The 18,054-nt window shown below is 39.5% G+C and overlaps 2 protein-coding genes across 9 annotated transcripts in view; one reads left to right on the plus strand and one right to left on the minus strand.

Moving 5' to 3' along the window:
* The window catches only part of vps37c (VPS37C subunit of ESCRT-I), a 36,916-nt gene extending 36,273 nt beyond the window's left edge, over window positions 1-643 (minus strand). For 4 of the 8 annotated variants that reach the window (XR_009064189.1, XM_057843903.1, XM_057843901.1 and 1 more), the window contains exon 1: window positions 254-623. The gene's annotated coding sequence lies outside the window, so the exon portion shown is untranslated. Of the gene's footprint in view, window positions 1-249 lie in introns of all 8 variants that reach the window. The other 4 variants (XM_057843905.1, XM_057843902.1, XM_057843908.1 and 1 more) reach the window with 3 other exon arrangements.
* On the plus strand, window positions 347-17,156 carry tmem176 (transmembrane protein 176). Its single transcript, XM_057843909.1, has 7 exons — window positions 347-497; window positions 8,008-8,136; window positions 10,066-10,176; window positions 11,307-11,363; window positions 11,829-11,972; window positions 13,780-13,896; window positions 16,829-17,156. The coding sequence occupies exons 2-7, from the start codon at window positions 8,011-8,013 to the stop codon at window positions 16,871-16,873; spliced, it is 600 nt and encodes a 199-aa protein (XP_057699892.1). The 5' UTR covers window positions 347-497; window positions 8,008-8,010; the 3' UTR covers window positions 16,874-17,156.
* The last annotated feature ends 898 nt before the right edge of the window (window positions 17,157-18,054 follow it).

The following is an 18,054-nucleotide window of genomic DNA, read 5'->3' on the forward strand; positions in this document are numbered from 1 at the left end:
TGGCGAGGGGAGTATAGATGAAAACTAACTTTCTGGCTTCTTTTTGAGCCTTGTGTAATCCTCTTTTAGGAAATTGTATTGTCCCCTTTCCCATATTATTGCCAAATTTGCGGAATGCTCACCAAAGGATAGCAATTTCATTTCGAGTCAGGAAAAACAACGCATCGTGTAGTAAGTAGCAGAGTGAAAACACATGCATGAAAAGAGGGCGTGCTATGTAGTATGAAGTATTAGTATAAAAATACTTACATACCTCTTCAAAAAATGAACGAGCGCAGGGGGATCTGTCCAAATGATCGGGTTGATCCCAAAAACAACGTAGCAGATAAATCACAATAGTGCAATTCCATCTAAAAACTCGAGGGCGGGGTCTTGCGGAATCAATGTCCCAGGCTGTCGCCCCCAAGTTGCTAGTTCGTCTGCCTTCACGAGAAAACAACTGCATCCGCGCATTAAAGGATTGAAGTTATATATTGTTTCCCTTTAACGAAGTAAAGGTAGGATTTATTTTTCTCTCTTTAGTATGTAAATACTCATCTCATCTACGCCATGTGATAGGTATTTTGAATTTGGACCAACATCTCGTCTATTGCGCAACATCCGCACAGATATGCCGTTACATTATTATGCAAAACTAACGGACGTGCAAACTGCGCATTTAATTTTAGTCGTCCAACATCTGCTTCAGCAAGTTTCAATGAAGCTCCGATCTTGAGTCATTTGGTTCGTATAACAATTGGGCGTCGTTTGTAAAAGCGGCGCAACATTTGATCACATTTGGTTTTAAATGTTTAAAAAGTGAAAATTTGAGTCACTTAAAAAAAAAAAAAAAACATTTCATTCCGTACATGACAAAGCAAGAGATCTCTCAAACCAAAATGCACACAAAAATACACAATAAATTAAAAGAACAACATAATACAAGTTACAATCAATAATAAAGTGCATATGCGGAGTTTAAGGGGGGGCAGGCCCCCTCTGGTGGCCGAAAAGTGTCATTGCATGTAATTGACTTTCCTATATAGACCCTACCCACCGACGTCACAAAATCACGTGCTCGCTGTATGGTTCCGCCCACTTGTCCGTCATTTTGTGTCTGTATTATCAATGGTCTCAATTGATCGAGCAATTTATAATGCATTTCACGGTGCTTTCGGATGCCGTAAACTCACTTGATGCGTTGCATAAAAGGCGTTATGTGGAAAAGCTTCAGTTTATCCATTCGCCAGATCCATATTTGATGCCTAAATCGATGTTTTTTGACCCGCTGTCTCCGCCGTATTTGCTAGCTACCCTGAACTGTACAACTATCTTGTCCACACAAAATCAGCCTATTCTCACGAAAGTTTGAAAAACTTTAAGAGCTTGGAGGCTTATAAATACTTCGTTGCTGGTTGGGTGAAACAGGTCCTCGTCCACAAAAATTCGGCAGGAATCTATCTTGTGCTTGGAAAGGTGAGTTACGAAATTTTCAATTCAAACTCTTTTGTTATTGCTAACATCCACTGTCAAGTCTAATGTATTTCATGTCGTTTGCAAATGGAGTTAGGGCTTTTAATGTTTATATGGTTTAGCGATAGCACTCTCACTACATACATACGTGTATGTTGTCGGCGATTAGCCTAGCAATGATCTTAATTGTGGTTTTCAGCCCAAAACCCTCTAAATATATATTAAATGCATCTTACCAGATATAAAATGACTACTACATAATCTGTGGTTATCGTTTGGAGCCCAGTTTTCTCGTCGAATTGCAGCATCCCATCTCGCTCTCTTCTCTCCGGGTCTCTCGGAATCCGGTAGAACTTCAAGTCTCTCCGTCTTCTCCGTCTATCTTCTCTGTTATTGCAACCGACCGCCACACACGCCTTCACCATTTTGATTATTAATGTTAACGAGTAGAAAAACACGTGGTAAATAGGAGGAATGTACGTAGCCGTAACAGGGAAACATGATGTGTTGACGGACAATTGGGCGGCACCAGTCAGGAGGAAGGAGTTGTGACGTCACGTGGGTAGGGTCTATAGACCCCACTCACATGACCTCACAACCACGCCTCCGCGCCATGTTGTCCGTCAGCTCGTCGTGTTTACGCATTACCGCTACGTAAATTCCTCCTATTATGGCGTGTTTTTCTGCTCGTTAACATTAATAATCAAAATGGTGAAGGCGTGTGTGGCGGTTGGTTGCAGTAACAGAGAAGATAGACGGAGAGACTTGAAGTTGTACCGTATTCCGAGAGACCCGGAGAGGAGAGCGAGATGGACTGCTGCAATTCGACGAGAAAACGGCTCCAAACGATTACCACAGATTATGTTGTAGTCATTTTATATCTGGTAAGATGCATTATAAATATATATATTTTTAGAGGGTTTTGGGCTGACAACCACAATTAAGATCATTGTGAGGCTAATCGCCGACAACATACAGTTTCAAATTCAAGATGCTTATTTCTTCCACCATTATTACATTTTGAATAATATTTAGCTGGTACCAAGTGAAAGAAGCTGGCCTTGTCTACGGATCATCAGTTAAACAGGTGTGTCCAAACCTTTTGCAAAGGGGGCCAGATTTGGTGTGGTAAAAATGCGAGTGGCTACCTTGGCTGATTTACATAGAACAATATGTTTAAACAAATTTTAGCAAGCCCTTCTGTGTGTCACATTTGCTTTATTATTTTTTTTTTATTCATAATTTCAACAGTCTCGTCTTTGTGGCGTTCTCTTTCGACACTCGGGCTCTTGCGAAATACTGCTGCTGTGAAATTAAACTAGCTTCAAGTTGCTTTCATTTCTCGCTGCGTATCTTCCCTGTAATGTTGTCGTACATGTCAGCGTGTCTTGTTTGGTAATATCGCGTCACATCGAACTCTTTGAAAACAGCGACTGTCTCTTTGCAAATAAGGGAGACACAGTTGTTATGTATTTTATTTAAGAAATAGTCCAATATCCATCTATCCTTTAAGCGTCGGCCATCGCAGTCAACTTTTTTTTTTATTGATTGTCGCCATTTTAGAAAATTGGAAGTAAAGGGTCTCACGGGGTAATGTTGCTTAGAGTGCTGCTCTTAAAGTTTTTCAAAGTTTCGTGAGAATAGGCTGAGTTTCTGTGGACAAGATAGTTGTAGATATCAGGGTAGCAGATGTCAGGCAGAGACAGCGGGTCGAAAAATAACGATTTAGGCATAAAATATGGATCTGGCGAATGGATCGACCGAAGCTTTTCCACATAACGCCTTTTATGCAACACATCCAATGAGTTTACAGCGTCTGAAAGCACCGGGGCTTCCATGAATTGCACTATAAATTGCACGACAAATTGAAACCATTGAGAATACGGATAAACAATGACGGACGATATGGCGGCCGGATACAGCGACACGTCATTGTGTGACGTTGGTGAGTAGGGTCTATATATGTGTAGAAGTTGTAAAGCATTAAAGCAAACAACAAAAATGAATGAACAACAAAAAAAAGATTTTTAGAATGGGTCAAAATTATTTTTCGAACAGATCATGTGACTAGCACCTTAGACGGTCATTTGCTTTGCATATTATTAAAAAAAAAAAAAAAATAGGGGAGGGAATTTTTCAAAAGATTTTCTTTTTTTGAAAATATTTTTTGGGGATTGAAGCAACTTTTTGGGGGATAAATGATTTAGACACAAATGCCCTACCCATAATTTGGCCCAAAAACAATAAGGATTGCTAAAATCAAAGATAACTTTTTCAATTAAAAATCAAGTGTTCAGATGCAAATATTTGAGTCTCAAATATTTTTTCGCATTCAAAAACTTTTTTTCTATGATTGAAATTTTTCTTTTTTTTTTTTTTTTTTTTTTTTTGATTCAAGGGATTTTTCTTTTTGAAAAAATATATTTTTTGTTTGAAGCAACTTATTTTTTGATTGACTAATAAAGACACAAATGTCTTAGCTAAAATGTGGCCCAAATGCAAAACAACATTACTTCAATCAAAAAAGTTGCTTCAATCAGGGAAAAAAATGACTTAAAACAAATGCATTTTTTTTTTCAAATTTATTTTTGCGTTCATACACATTTTTATTTTATAGAATAATGAAGACACAAATCTACCTCCTTAAATCTCCGCCCAGGGGATACAATTTTTGACTGGGGTAACTACATTGGCACGACACGAGCGGGCGTACCAAATTCAATGGAGGACGATTTTGGCGAAATGTATTGCCTATAAGCAGCCTGATTTAGAATTCCCCTCAAGAATGATGGGAAACAAAAAACGCTCATTGTCAACTTATTATTATAAATATTCTTGTAAGTTAATTTTATTGCTGACATTGCGTTTTGGGGTCATTAACATGTTGTGCCCCCCCTGGCCCAAAAGTCAAACTCCGCCTACGATAAAGTGTCTATCTATACCGGGGGTCAGCAACCCAAGGCTCTTGACACGCTAAGAACATTTCTGACAAACAAGCTTTTATTTAAGAGTATATATAGTAATTTATGGCTTAAGTCTGTTAAGAAAAATAGCTAGCTGAAAATCAGCTTATTTCAAGAAATCTGAGTAAATTTACTTGAAGCACTCACAGATTATTTTACTTATTTCTAGTAAATTTACACTGAAAATAAGGGAAGCTAACTAGTTTTAAGGAAGTATGTTTTTGCAGCATAGAGTATATCCAGAGCTCTCTTCAACACTTTTACATCGATTTGGTAAGTAAATATTGTGGCGAGCGAATGACAGACACTTTTGTTTTTAACACTTGCTGTTCTTGTACCCCATACACCGCACGATCCCAAGAAACAACACACTTTAAAGAACAGAACACACATGACATAACAACAGCAATCACTACTCTCAATCATGGCTGCCACAACTACCCATCAACCATTGCGGCGGAACAGCTGCTATAATATTTTACTCTTTTATCAACTGTCACAAGACAACACGACAGTATAAAAGTAGTATTTTTACTTACCAAATCGATGTGAAGTAAGTGAAGGTGCTGAATGTCAGATCATTGTTAGTCCTCATTAACTTGGTACGGTATAAAAAAGACAAAGCAATTTTTCAATGATTAGATGTACAAAAAACATTCCATAAAGCTAACTGGATCTTTCTCTTCAAAATACTGGGTAAATTTGGCTTTGGAGAACCATTTATCTGCTGGATAACAACATTTTACAATGCCCCCAAGCAACAATCAACACTAACTGGTAGTGGTGTCAACAATAATCAATGCGGCGATGCATCCCGATGCGGGGCATGGACGATTCGATTCGATGCGGGCAACAAGCCCAATCGATTCAGCGCATTTTAAAATATATATGTACGTTCAAAAATCTTCCCTGCACAATTCCGGTGACGCAACTGATTTGGTTTCCCCATTTGTATTATTATTCTCATGTTTCATTTTTTTACACACTGCATAACTCTGGTCAAGTTTCCCACCAACCTCATAGAAGCCAAAATGTCTCCAGATGTCTGCTTTCAATGTCTTAGGTGCATCAATAATCATTCTCGCTCCCTCTTTCTCCGCTTCAGCCATTGTTATGTTATGTCCTATCTCTTAGAGGTTAGATCTTGTGCCCGAACCGAACGGGTCGGGTCGGGCCCAAAATGTTAAGCATTCCGTTCAGGTCGGGTCGGGCCGCCGCGCCGGACTAATAAATTATAAAAAAAAAAAAATTTAAATGGGATAAACCCGAGAGCAGGCTCTCTGTATTGTGCATTTTCTTGTGCACGCACATGAACGCAGTGGCGCCACCAGCTTTTTCTTCTTCTCCTCCGCTGTGGCGCTTGCGATTCGTTACGAAAGACACTTTTATTTATGCACACAAAGGCAACACAAATATGATCCTTTTAAATCTTCTTCTCTGTGTGTCTGCAAAATCGCATGTTTTTTTTTTTTGTTAAACTTTCCCAGCGTTATATCGTTGTGTAAATGCTTTTATAATGATCATAAAAATATGTGGACTAGTTAAACATTAAGAAAACTTGCTTTTTTTTCTTCTGACAACTGAGAATTCGTTAAGACACTTTTTTATGCACACAAAGGCAACACAAATGCGATCCTTTTGAATCTTCTTCGCTGTGTGTCCACAAAATCGTATGTTTTTTTTTATATTAAACTTTCCCATCGTTATTTCGTTGTGTAAATGCTTTTATAATGATCATAAAAATATTTAGACTAATTAAACATTAAACTTGCGTTTTTTCTGCCAACTCAAAGAAATGAAAATAAATTGCTGCTGCTGCGTTTTTCTTTTCGCGTCACTCCAAGCCGGCTTCAATACCAGGGGGTCGTGTCGGGTCGGGCTGGAGTTTTTAGGCCCATTCCAACCTCTACTATCTCTCTGCTCTCTCGATTGCAAAAAACTGATATTTCCTCATGTTGAAACAGATTGTTATGGCTGCTAAAATGCTGCTTCACTTCATTTTAATTCATTATTTTTTATTGTTATGTGGTAGTTACTGATTGAGTTACATTTTACTTTTGTTCTGCATTGCAATTTAGTTGATGTTTTGTTTGCAACTGAACTGATCCCTGGATTGATATTGCGATAAAGATGCTGCTGCACTACAATATTTTCTTTGTCGTTTTCTTTAATATTTACCTGAATATTTTTATTTATGGGTCGTTGTGACTAAAATACAGTGACTTATTACTGATTTTGCACAGGAGTTTAGATGTTGCACTGTGTGAAAGGCTGCTACTGTGTGTAAAAAAAAAGAGAAAGCCCTGGTCTCATACAAAGCACCAATTAAATGTTGTGATCTGTTTTTTTTAGGGCTGTCAAACGATTAAATTTTTTAATCGAGTTAATTACAGCTTAAAAATTAATTAATCGTAATTAATCGCAATTAATCGCAATTCAAACCATCTATAAAATATGCCATATTTTTCTGTAAATTATATATATATTCTGTAAAATAAATTGTTGGAATGGAAAGATAAGACACAAGATGGATATATACATTCAACATACGGTACATAAGGACTGTAGTGGGCATTTCACTCTACTGTCATTTAAATCTGCCTATGCTGTCCTCACTCCGAAGCGTCAACTTTTTCCAAAGCTAGACAGCTAGTGAACGAAGCCTTAATTATCAGACTTCTTCCTTTTTCATCTGGTTTATTAATAAAATAGCCTCAAACCATTGTCCTCTTTAGACCGTCGTAAAACTCCCAAAAAAAAGTACACAAGCATTGCATTAGCAACAACGTTAGCTTAGCACGCTATACAGGTTCACTAAACATAAACAAAAAGCGTCTCATACAAAAAATATAACATTTCGCTTACTAACATAATATGTACATTCTTTACAACAACCATACTTGCGGACAAATCTTGTCCAAGGATCATATAAGCACAACATTATCAGCCCGAGACGTCGTGCAGCCATAATGAAGAAAGAAAAGAAGAAAATAATAAACCATGTCGCAAAGTGACCACAAGAGTTCGCTGTTGGACAGCACAAAAAGCCTTGCTGTAGAACTTACCAAAAGGCAGAATACTTTCTGAGCGGGACATGTGCGTTAATTGCGTCAAATATTTTAACGTGATTAATCAAAAAAAATAATTACCGCGCGTTAACGCGATACTTTTGACAGCCCTAGTTTTTTTTTTTTTTTTTTTTAATATATATATCTGAAAGCATTTTCATTTGACTTCAACCAGGAGTGACACAAGAGCCAATAAAAAGTTGTTTAATGTCTGACCGCTTCTGTTGCCTCATGATTCACGAAAAACATGCTCTGCTTTAGAATTTTAATGCATCCCAGGCTTTAAGGCATCGCGATGCATTGCCGAATTGAACCGAATCGAATCGTGACCCTCTGAATCGAATCGAATCGAATCATGGACCTCCGAATCGTAAGCGAATCGAATCGTGAGGGCAGTGCCGATGCACACCTCTACTAAGTGGATCTTATTCTACTCTACAGTGGAGTAGACAGATTCACAAGAATGACAATAGACCTAAAACATTCCTAGTGATGCATGGATGTGATATGCTTCCCTTTTCCAGGTAATGGCTGTTGCTGTCTCAAGGGATCTGTCAGTACAGGTGCTTGAGGATTCGAATACGGTTAAACTGACCAACAACCAGCAAAATTTACGTGATGGCAAACAGAGAGGTCAACCCAAATGTATCGGGGTGAGTCTGGACTAGTGCTATTCCAGATGTTGGCGTGTGTGCTTGCCAGGATTGCTCAACTATGGACTACAATAAAAGAATTAGACCAACCTCTGGTGACGTCAACTTTAGCGTTCCCTGGCTCACAGTGCCGCCAATTATTTCTCTCGACATTCGTGAAGCCTATATTTGGGCGGTACTTATTCTCTACTTTAGTCACAGACGCCAGATCGCCTCATTATTTCAAATAGCTTAATATCTTTCAAAATAAAGGGGCCTATCAACTACTATCTACTGTTGCACCCAGAAAAGAGGATTTAATACTGTACAAGAAAATGTGGCAATTTGGTGGCAAACTGTGACCATTTGTAGGCAGACCTTTTAATGTAGCAATGACTATAGCAATCAGTTCTAAATAACAAGTGAATATCTAACGCCACCTTGATTATCTCAAGCAAGTAGTGAACCAGAGGCTGCAAGTGAAGTTTGAAGTTCTCCCAAAATGTAAAAAAAAAAAAAAAAAAAAAAAAAAAAAAGGTCAGTGTATACTGTTGTGTGTAGTGGGGGAAATAAGTATTTAGTCAAACACTAATTGTGCAAGTTCTCCCACTTGAAAATATTAGAGAGGCCTGTAATTGTGAACATGGGTAGACCTAAACCATGAGAGACAGAATGTGGAAAAAAAAAAAACAGAAAATCACATTGTTTGATTTTTAAAGAATTCATTTGCAAATCATGGTGGAAAATAAGTATTTGGTCAATACCAAAAGTTCATTTCAATACTTTGTTCTGTCCCCTTTGTTGGCAATAACGGAGGCCAAACGTTTTCTGTTACTCTTCACAAGCTTTTCACACACTGTTGCTGGTATTTTGGCCCATTCCTCCATGGAGATCTCCTCTAGAGCAGTGATGTTTTGGGGCTGTCGTTGGGCAACACGGACTTTCAACTCCCTCCACAGATTTTCTATGGGGTTGAGATCTGGAGACTGGCTAGGCCACTCCAGGACCTTGAAATGCTTCTTACGAAGTCACTCCTTTGTTGCCCTGGCTGTGTGTTTGGGATCATTGTCATGCTGAAAGACCCAGCCACGTCTCATCTTCAGTGCCCTTGCTGATGGAAGGAGATTTCCACTCAAAATCTCTCGATTCATGGCCCCATTCATTCTTTCCTTTACACAGATCAGTCGTCCTGGTCCCTTTGCAGAAAAACAGCCCCAAAGCATGATGTTTCCACCCCCATGCTTCACAGTGGGTATGGTAATCTTCGGATGCAATTCAGTATTATTTCTCCTCCAAACACGAGAACCTGTGTTTCTACCAAAAAGTTCTATTTTGGTTTCATCTGACCATAACACATTCTCCCAGTCCTCTTCTGGATCATCCAAATGCTCTCCAGCGAACCGCAGACGGGCCTGGACGTGTACTGGCTTCAGCAGGGGGACATGTCTGGCAGTGCAGGATTTGAGTCCCTGGCGGCGCATTAGGTTAATGATAGTAGCCTTTGTTACTGTAGTCCCAGTTCTCTGTAGGTCATTCACTAGGTCCCCCCGTGTGGTTCTAGGATTTCTGCCAAGCAGTGGTTGCCGTTGAGCCCCTCCACTGTCATAAAGCACTCACAAGCAGTCGCACTTTGAGCTTCCCCTCATTGAACGACCAGCATCCACTACTGCAGTATACAAGGACTTTTTGAAGCATTACTGTGTTCAGTTGACAAAGATTTACATTTGCTTAAAATGTCTTTTTCCCCAATGGTATTTTTATGTTTTTAATCAATCAATTAAGGCAATGGAACATCCAAGTTTGTCAGATAATGCTCACTTAACAACGGTTTCTATGACGTATGATTGGTCGATTGCCATTTAGGAGGCGGAGTTTGCGAATGGTCAATTATGCAAAAACCATTATTGCTATGGAATGTTTAATAATTGGCATTTTTGTGAATCACTACAGGTGAGTCAGATGATGCTGGGCCTGATGGTCATTTCCTACTCTATTCCACTACACTTAATCAACTTTACTGAAGTGGTTTCCTTTGGCGTGCCATGGTGGAGTGGGATAGTGGTGAGTGTATTTTGGCTATTTTTGCTCAGTTACCTCCTAAATTTTGTATGTTATGGCAGAGGTTGCGCTAGACATTTTCGTTGTCTGTCATTTTGACTGACAGGGTCATAAAAATCCGGTCATAATCTATTTTTACCCGTCACTTAAATATTTAAAATGATAATGATTACATATTCAATAGTATTTAGTTTTCATTCATTTTTAATTAATATTGTAACGCTTGCTTGGCGGCGAAAAATTAGACACGGATGTCGTGGTATTTTTCTCCCTCTTTTTACTCTGCTTACCGCCAACAACACCAACAAAACAACAACTCCACCGCCAAAGAAAAAGAGGCAACTATATAGACCCCAATCACCAACGTCACACAATGATCTTAATTGTGGTTGTCAGCCCAAAATCTTCTAAATATATATTAAATGCATCTTACCAGATATAAAATGACTACTACATAGTCTGTGGTGATCGTTTGGTGCCCAGATTTCTTGTCGAATTACAGCAGTCCATCTCGCTCTCCTCTTCGGGTCTCTCAGATTATGGTAGAACTTCAAGTCTCGCCGTCTGTCTTCTCTGTTACTGCAACCAACCGCCACACACGCCTTCACCATTTTGATTATTAATGTTAACGAGCAGAAAAACACGCCGTAATAGGAGGCATGTACGTAGCGGTAATGTGTAAACTCGACGAGCTGACACACAATATGGCGGCTCCAGTCAGGGGGGCGGAGTTGTGACGTCATGTGATTGGGGTCTATACACAGGCGGCAATCTAGTCCACCAATTGGATGACGCGCTGGCACCAATAAGAACCTCGCGTTGATGTGTCAATCATGGTGCCGCCGCCAGACCCCGGGGACGCTACATATTCTGACAGAATAGCCAACGACGTCATGCATTAAGAGAGACAATAGCTAATTCATATGCTCAATCGCCACCCTGTGGTCTGGGGTGTGAATTGCAACCTGTCAAAATGACGGACGGACTTCAGTTTTTTCCGTCACCATTTCAAAAAACCGGTCAACGACGGAAAAAATTCGGTTAACGCGACCCCTGGTTATGGTATGAATAAGGGATGAGAACATGTCTTTCTTAATCACTGCAACCCAATATTTGTGTGTGTCCATGTGTAGTTTATAACAACTGGAGTGGTTGCCCTCATCTTCAACAAGCGTTGTACCACAAGGACTGTAAGTGTAGCCATCACACACATCATCACGTGTTAACCCTTTAGCCAGTCACCCCCTCCCCCATTATAATAGTCGGCTTAATATTATTCATTATTTCAAATGATTGTAGCTTGAACATGAGAAATCATCAGTGTAACCCAAAATTTGTGATGGGAGTAAATTTACTAATTTCATTTGCAGGATGGAACTTTGGCTGGGTATAAACGAAAAAATAATATCTGAGAGAGAAGTTATTTGAGTGGTTAGATACAATCCAACAATTATTGTTATCATCATGATATGACGTCACTTGGCGGTGGCCATTTTGGATTACATAAATAAGGGGGCGGGGAGCTGAAAGGCACGGATGGATTTGAAATAGAGGTTTGTTAAAATTAAGCACTGTGTATATCTACTGTATCTGCATTTTTCATATTCACTCAGAATTGAAATTTTAAATACTCTAATTTTCTCCTTCTCTTTCAGTACCAAGCATCCCTGCTGGTGAATGGTGCTTCCATAGTGTTCTCCATTATTGCCGTCATCATATATTCTGTGGATATACACAAAGAGCCCACAGAAGCATGTGCGAGCTTGGACAGCACCTGTAATGCACACTTCTATGCCACAGTATGTATCAGTTTCTGCACATGGTTACCAAAAGTGTAGATCAGCGTTTTGTCAAACATTTTACAGCAAATACTACCACAACGAAAACTTGTCTCCCTGACTATCACTGTCCGGGCCGACATTAACTCATTGGAAAGGTTTGCATTCACTGCCAGTCCTCTCCAATTCAAATTAATTGGACGTCAATTGCTGTCAGTGGTAGCCAATGAGTAGTCTTAGTGCAAGATCTTTTATAAAAAAACAAAAAAAAAAGGGGGGGGAAACGGATGTGGTTTTACATCACACCCAACAGCAGTGCACCCAATTTGTTAGTTTAAATTCACCACGAACTATTACAGTGGGGCAAATAAGTATTTAGTTAACCACTAATTGAAAGTTCTCCCACTTGAAAATATTAGAGAGGCCTGTCATTGTCAACATGGGTATACCTCAACCATGAGAGACAGAATGTGGACGAAAAAAAAAAAACAGAAAATCACATTGTTTGATTTTTAAAGAATTTATTTGCAACTCATGGTGGAAAATAAGTATTTGGTCAATACCCAAAGTTCATCTCAATACTTTGTTATGTACCCTTTGTTGGCAATAACAGAGGCCAAACATTTTCTGTAACTCTTCACAAGCTTTTCACACACTGTTGCTGGTATTTTGGCCCATTCCTCCATGCAGATCTCCTCTAGAGCAGTGATGTTCTGGGGCTGTCATTGGGCAACACGGACTTTCAACTCCCTCCGCAGATTTTCTATGGGGTTGAGATCTGGAGACTGGCTAGGCCACTCCAGGACCTTGAAATGCTTCTTACGGAGCCACTCCTTTGTTGCCCTGGCTGTGTGTTTGGGATCATTGTCATGCTGAAAGACCCAGCCACGTCTCATCTTCAATGCCCTTGCTGATTGAAGGAGATTTTCACTCAAAATCTCTCGATACATGGCCCCATTCATTCTTTCCTTTACACAAATCAGTCGTCCTGGTCCCTTTGCAGAAAAACAGCCCCAAAGCATGATGTTTCCACCCCCATGCTTCACAGTGGGTATGGTGCAATTCAGTATTCTTTTTCCTCCAAATAAGAGAACCTGTGTTTCTACCAAAAAGTTCTATTTTGGTTTCATCTGAGCATAACATGTTCTCCCAGTCCTCTTCTGGATCATCCAAATGCTCTCTAGCAAACCGCAGACGGGCCTGGATGTGTACTTTCTTCAGCAGGGGGACACGTCTGGTCATTCACTAGGTCCCCCCGTGTGGTTCTGGGATTTTTGCTCCCCGTTCTTGTTATCATTTTGACGCCACGGGGTGAGGAGGGAGTTGAAAGTCCGTGTTGCCCAACGACAGTTCCAAAACATCACTGCTATAGAGGAGATCTGCATTGAGGAATGGGCCAAAATACCAGCAACAGGGTGTGAAAAGCTAATGAGGAGTAACAGAAAACGTTTGGTCTCCGTTATTGCCAACAAAGGGTACATAACAAAGTATTGAGATGAACTTTTGGTATCGACCAAATACTTATTTTCCACCATGATTTGCAAATAAATTCTTTAAAAATCAAACAATGTTGTTTTCTGTTTTTTTTTTTTTTTTCCCACATTCTGTCTCTCATGGTTGAGGTTTATCCATGTTGACAATTACAGGCCTCTCTAATATTTTCAAGTGGGAGAACTTGCACAATTAGTGGTTGACTTAATACTTCTTTGCCCCACTGTATCTGTTACTATGTGACCATTTAAATCAGGCAGATTGAAAAATGAGCACCCGTGTAAGGTTGTACGATACTAACATGACATTGGAAAGTGAAATGTTTCTTTTTGTACAGAAACTGAGCAGTGGACTAAAATCCTCTCTACTAGTCTTCACCTTGGCCCAGACTGCTGTCTCTGCCTTTCTCTGCTTCCATCTGTACAGAATGAAGCATACCTTTGGATTGTACAATGTAAGTCTTGACTGTATTATTATTCTTTTTAATATAATTTAAATTGATCATCATGGTGCACAAACTGTTCTCGCAAAGTGATGAAATACACTTTAGTAGTCAAACTGACCCGAATAAGTGCAAATCCCCAAATGTTTTGCAAAATAGAACCAAAAAAATGGCAAAAGCAACAAAACAAACACTATAGAAGTAGACTTACGAGTACAATGAAAGCAGACTTCATTTAACAAGTAGCTATACTTTGGTAGATATCGCTTTGAGACCTTTGAGCCTTAGGCTTTCTGGAAGAAGTCATCCAAAAGAGATCGATGTATGACGTTAGCTGCTAAACAGTCAGATGAATGAAATTCAGACAGCGTAATTGAGCAAATTGGCACAAATCTAGACAAATCCATCCAATACGATGACCATAAAAATGACAGGCAACATGTTAATTAATTCTATGTGTCCAAAACATGCTGCTGATAGTGGTTACAATTAGAGATGTCCAGATCGATAGGGTCCGATCACGTCATTTTCAAAGTATCGGAATCGGCAAAAAAATATCGTCCATGCCTTTTTTTAATGTATATATATTTTTTAAATCATTTTCTAATTGTATTTAACGTTACAGACATAATATGTTACACTTATCCAGAGTCTTTAGTTTAGGCTTAAGGTAGGGTTATCAAATGTATCCCAATAACGGCGGTAATTAATTTTCTAAAAAATGTATCACGTTAAAATATTTAACGCAATTAATGCATGCGCTGCACGACCAACTCACGCAATGTCGCGCTCAATCTGTAATGGCGCCGTTTTACCTATATAGATCGATAAATGGCAGCGTAAAATGAGTAGAGTGAATTTTGGCATCCTTTGGAGCCTTTTTTTAATTGGCTAAAGCCTTACAGTCCCTCTCCCTGCAATTATAAATATCATGGGAAGCAATGTGGGGAAGCAATGTAGCAATTGATCTTTTTCTTAACACCTTACGTTAGTTCCCAATGCAGAGAAGATATATCAATTGGTAGCCCTATGCACAGTCATGGTTGCACTTCCCATCATGCATTTGGGCATGGCCTTCAGTATCATTTACTGAAAGCTCAACAAATACATTAGGTGGCAATATTTAGTCACAATATACAAAGTCACAAGTCTTTCTATCCGTGGATCCCTCTCACAGAAAGAATGTTAATAATGTCAGGAAATGCTGGGCGGGCAGGTGTGTGTGGACCCAAATACAGGAAAAGTGAAGCGGGGGGAAAAAGGCGGTGCAAAAAATGATTTACTTAAGGCCGACAGAAAAAACAAAGTACAAACCAAAACTGAGGTGATCCCAAAAAACACAGTAGCAAACAAAACTCAGGTTACTAACAAAAAGCTGGGTATCAAAAAACTTACTTGGAACACGAGGGCTTGGATAGACATCGACTTTGACACGGACATAGACATTGACGATGACGCAACAAGGACTGAAAAGAAACTGGGAGCTTATATACACACGCAGACAAAGGGTAACGAGACAATGAGGAACAGATGGGTGACACAGGTGGACGCAGATTGGAGGATACACAAGGAGCGGTACACCAGGTGAAATCAATGGCAATTACAAGGACACACTAGCAGGGAATCAACACAAAACCTAACAAATAATGTAAATGCCATCTTGAGGATTTATTGTCATAATAGACAAATACAGTACTTATGTACTGTATGTTGAATGTATATATTCGTCCGAGTTTTATTCATTTTTTTCTTAATGCATTGCCAAAATGTATATGATCGGGAAAAATTATCGGGAATGATTGGAATTGAATCGGGAGCAAAAAAAAGCAATCGGATCGGGAAATATCGGGATCGGCAGATACTCAAACTAAAATGACTGGGATCGGATCGGGAGCAAAAAAACATGATTGGAACAACCCTCGTTACAATCCTTTTTACCAAGGAGCTAGACTGACATAAGGGCTGTTCGGTCAATGTATGACCAGTGTCAGAGTTTGGTCCGCATTGCCGGCAGTAAGTCAAATTTGTTCCCAGACTCCACCAAGGCTGCCGTTTGTCACTGATACTGTTCATAATTTTTATAAACAAAATTTCTGGGCGCAGCCGAAGCGTTGAGGGGGTCTGGTTTGGTGGCCTCAGGATTGCATCTCTGCTTTTTGCAGAGGATGTGGTGTTGTTGACTTCATCAAGCCGTGACCTCCAACTCTCACTGTAGCGGATGGATGGATGGACTGACGGACGGACTGACATCCATTGTCGCATTTATTTTTCCAATGAGCATCTGCCTAAAGAGAATGTTGGCCCAGACTGGACTGAACATGTGGATTCTATGTTGCGCAAGTTTACATTCTTGCAGACCTGGAGGATCCAATAAAAGTGTTCAATGCAAACATTAATGCAAAAAGAGAAATGAGTTGATCACTCCTGTTGTTCAATGTTTGAGGTTATTGAAGGTATCTGAGTAAAGATAGAACATAATATTCACAAATGCCTGGAAGAAAACCTATGACAGCTAGAGCTATCAGTTAAACACGTTAATAACAGTGTTAACGGTGTAATAGGCAATTTGCATTAATTTTTTTTTTTTCAACGCGCGATTAATTTTGGCCCCTCCCACCTAGCGTAGTTTGGACCTTTAGACAATGCACGTAGCTCTAATGGTCACCAGAGAAAAACTTTACTGGCCCAAAGGGTTGAAGTGAAATCCTGGTTGTCAGGCGAAACGGAATTTCGGGTTTTTATCATTTTGGGGGACCCTTTGGCAGCCATTCAATAATTAGAAAACGTTCTCAAATGGTGACTCATTCCATTGATGATGCTTGAGAAATGAAAAATGCGTCATGAAATTTTTTATCGACCCTGTACTGTCATTAAACATGAGCATCACTATATATAGTAGACAGTTTTATAGTGAATACTTATCCCCCTGTTGATCTGTTTGCAGCCTTTCTCTGAAGCTACTTCCTCTACTCCCACAACACTCACCTGACCAGTAAGGATTAATCAGGAGAACCGAATTCAGATCTTCAGCAAGATGGATTCAACTCCTTTGAATGACAAAGTTCTACGATGTACATTATAGTTATTACAGTGGACTAATATACATACCTGCTACAGTGTGTGCAAACCTGCTCTTGAACCATGGGAACATTTGACCTGTTATAGCCAAGCGAGATTATGAAACACAGTATTAATTTCTGTTACTATTGATCACACAAAGTACTTGTTTTGTGCACCATCAAATAAATAAATGGTTTAAAAATAATATGTGATTTCCTGGATTTTTGTTTCATAGTTTGTCTCTCACATTTGAAGTGTACAACGTGCAGTAGTATGGAAATGTTGATAATTGTCAATATTTTCCTATAATAGTAATTGGTTGTATGGATCAGCATTTTTTTTAACATGCTTTGTATAGCAAGTAAGGGTGTAACGGTACATGTATTTGTATTAAACCGTTTCGGTACGTGGTGCTCAATTTGAAACGTAGGCGTACCGAACGGGTTTCTGACATAATGTAACCCTTACTTTCCGAGGCTGTGAGTCGTCCGGGTTACCTTTTCTTTGTGTAGATTATATTTACTCCTCCTTCTCTATTATAATGAGAACCAACACGGTAGGACAGTATAACGCAGAAACGTCAACGGCGTGACAACGTGGCCGCCGCGAGAACGCAGTGAAACAAACAATGAAGCTTTGCTGCCAATTGGTCCAAAGCTTCATGGTGGTTCATTTGGTCAAATAATGTGGTTCTTAACTGGGGTTCAGTTAAGGTTAAGAAACGCGGAGACCTATTTTGTACACTGACAAAAATCTCGGCAAAGTGGAGTTTTAGACCGGGTACTCGACTGGTTTGCCCTCAGTTTACAGGCTTTATTCCATTTTTCTGAACTGCTAGCCCACTATGTAATTGGAGGAGAGATCAGTTTGCTCAGTGGAAGGTTGACTAGCACTAGGTATGAGGAAGTATAACAAACCTACGGACAGCGTGAACTGTGCAAATAACATTATTATGAAATTCCGAAGGGTTCGGTGAATGCACCTGTGAAACTCGTGAGGTTTAGTACCTTTAGCAAGGTTAAGAAGCATTGGTCTAATGACAGTCTTACGGTGCTGCTGTCAAATAAAATGTTACCGGTTTATATCTTTGGTGTAAATATCCCATAATAC

Source organism: Corythoichthys intestinalis, chromosome 8 (assembly GCF_030265065.1).
Source record: "Corythoichthys intestinalis isolate RoL2023-P3 chromosome 8, ASM3026506v1, whole genome shotgun sequence".
Classification (NCBI taxonomy): Eukaryota; Metazoa; Chordata; class Actinopteri; order Syngnathiformes; family Syngnathidae; genus Corythoichthys; species Corythoichthys intestinalis.

Coding starts and splice junctions, on each gene's coding strand:
- tmem176 (XM_057843909.1), top strand. CDS start 8,011: ATGGCTGTTGCTGTCTCAAGGGATCTGTCAGTACAGGTGCTTGAGGAT. Junction 8,137..10,065: donor GTCAACCCAAATGTATCGGG/GTGAGTCTGGAC, acceptor GAATCACTACAG/GTGAGTCAGATGATGCTGGG. Junction 11,364..11,828: donor AGCGTTGTACCACAAGGACT/GTAAGTGTAGCC, acceptor CTTCTCTTTCAG/TACCAAGCATCCCTGCTGGT.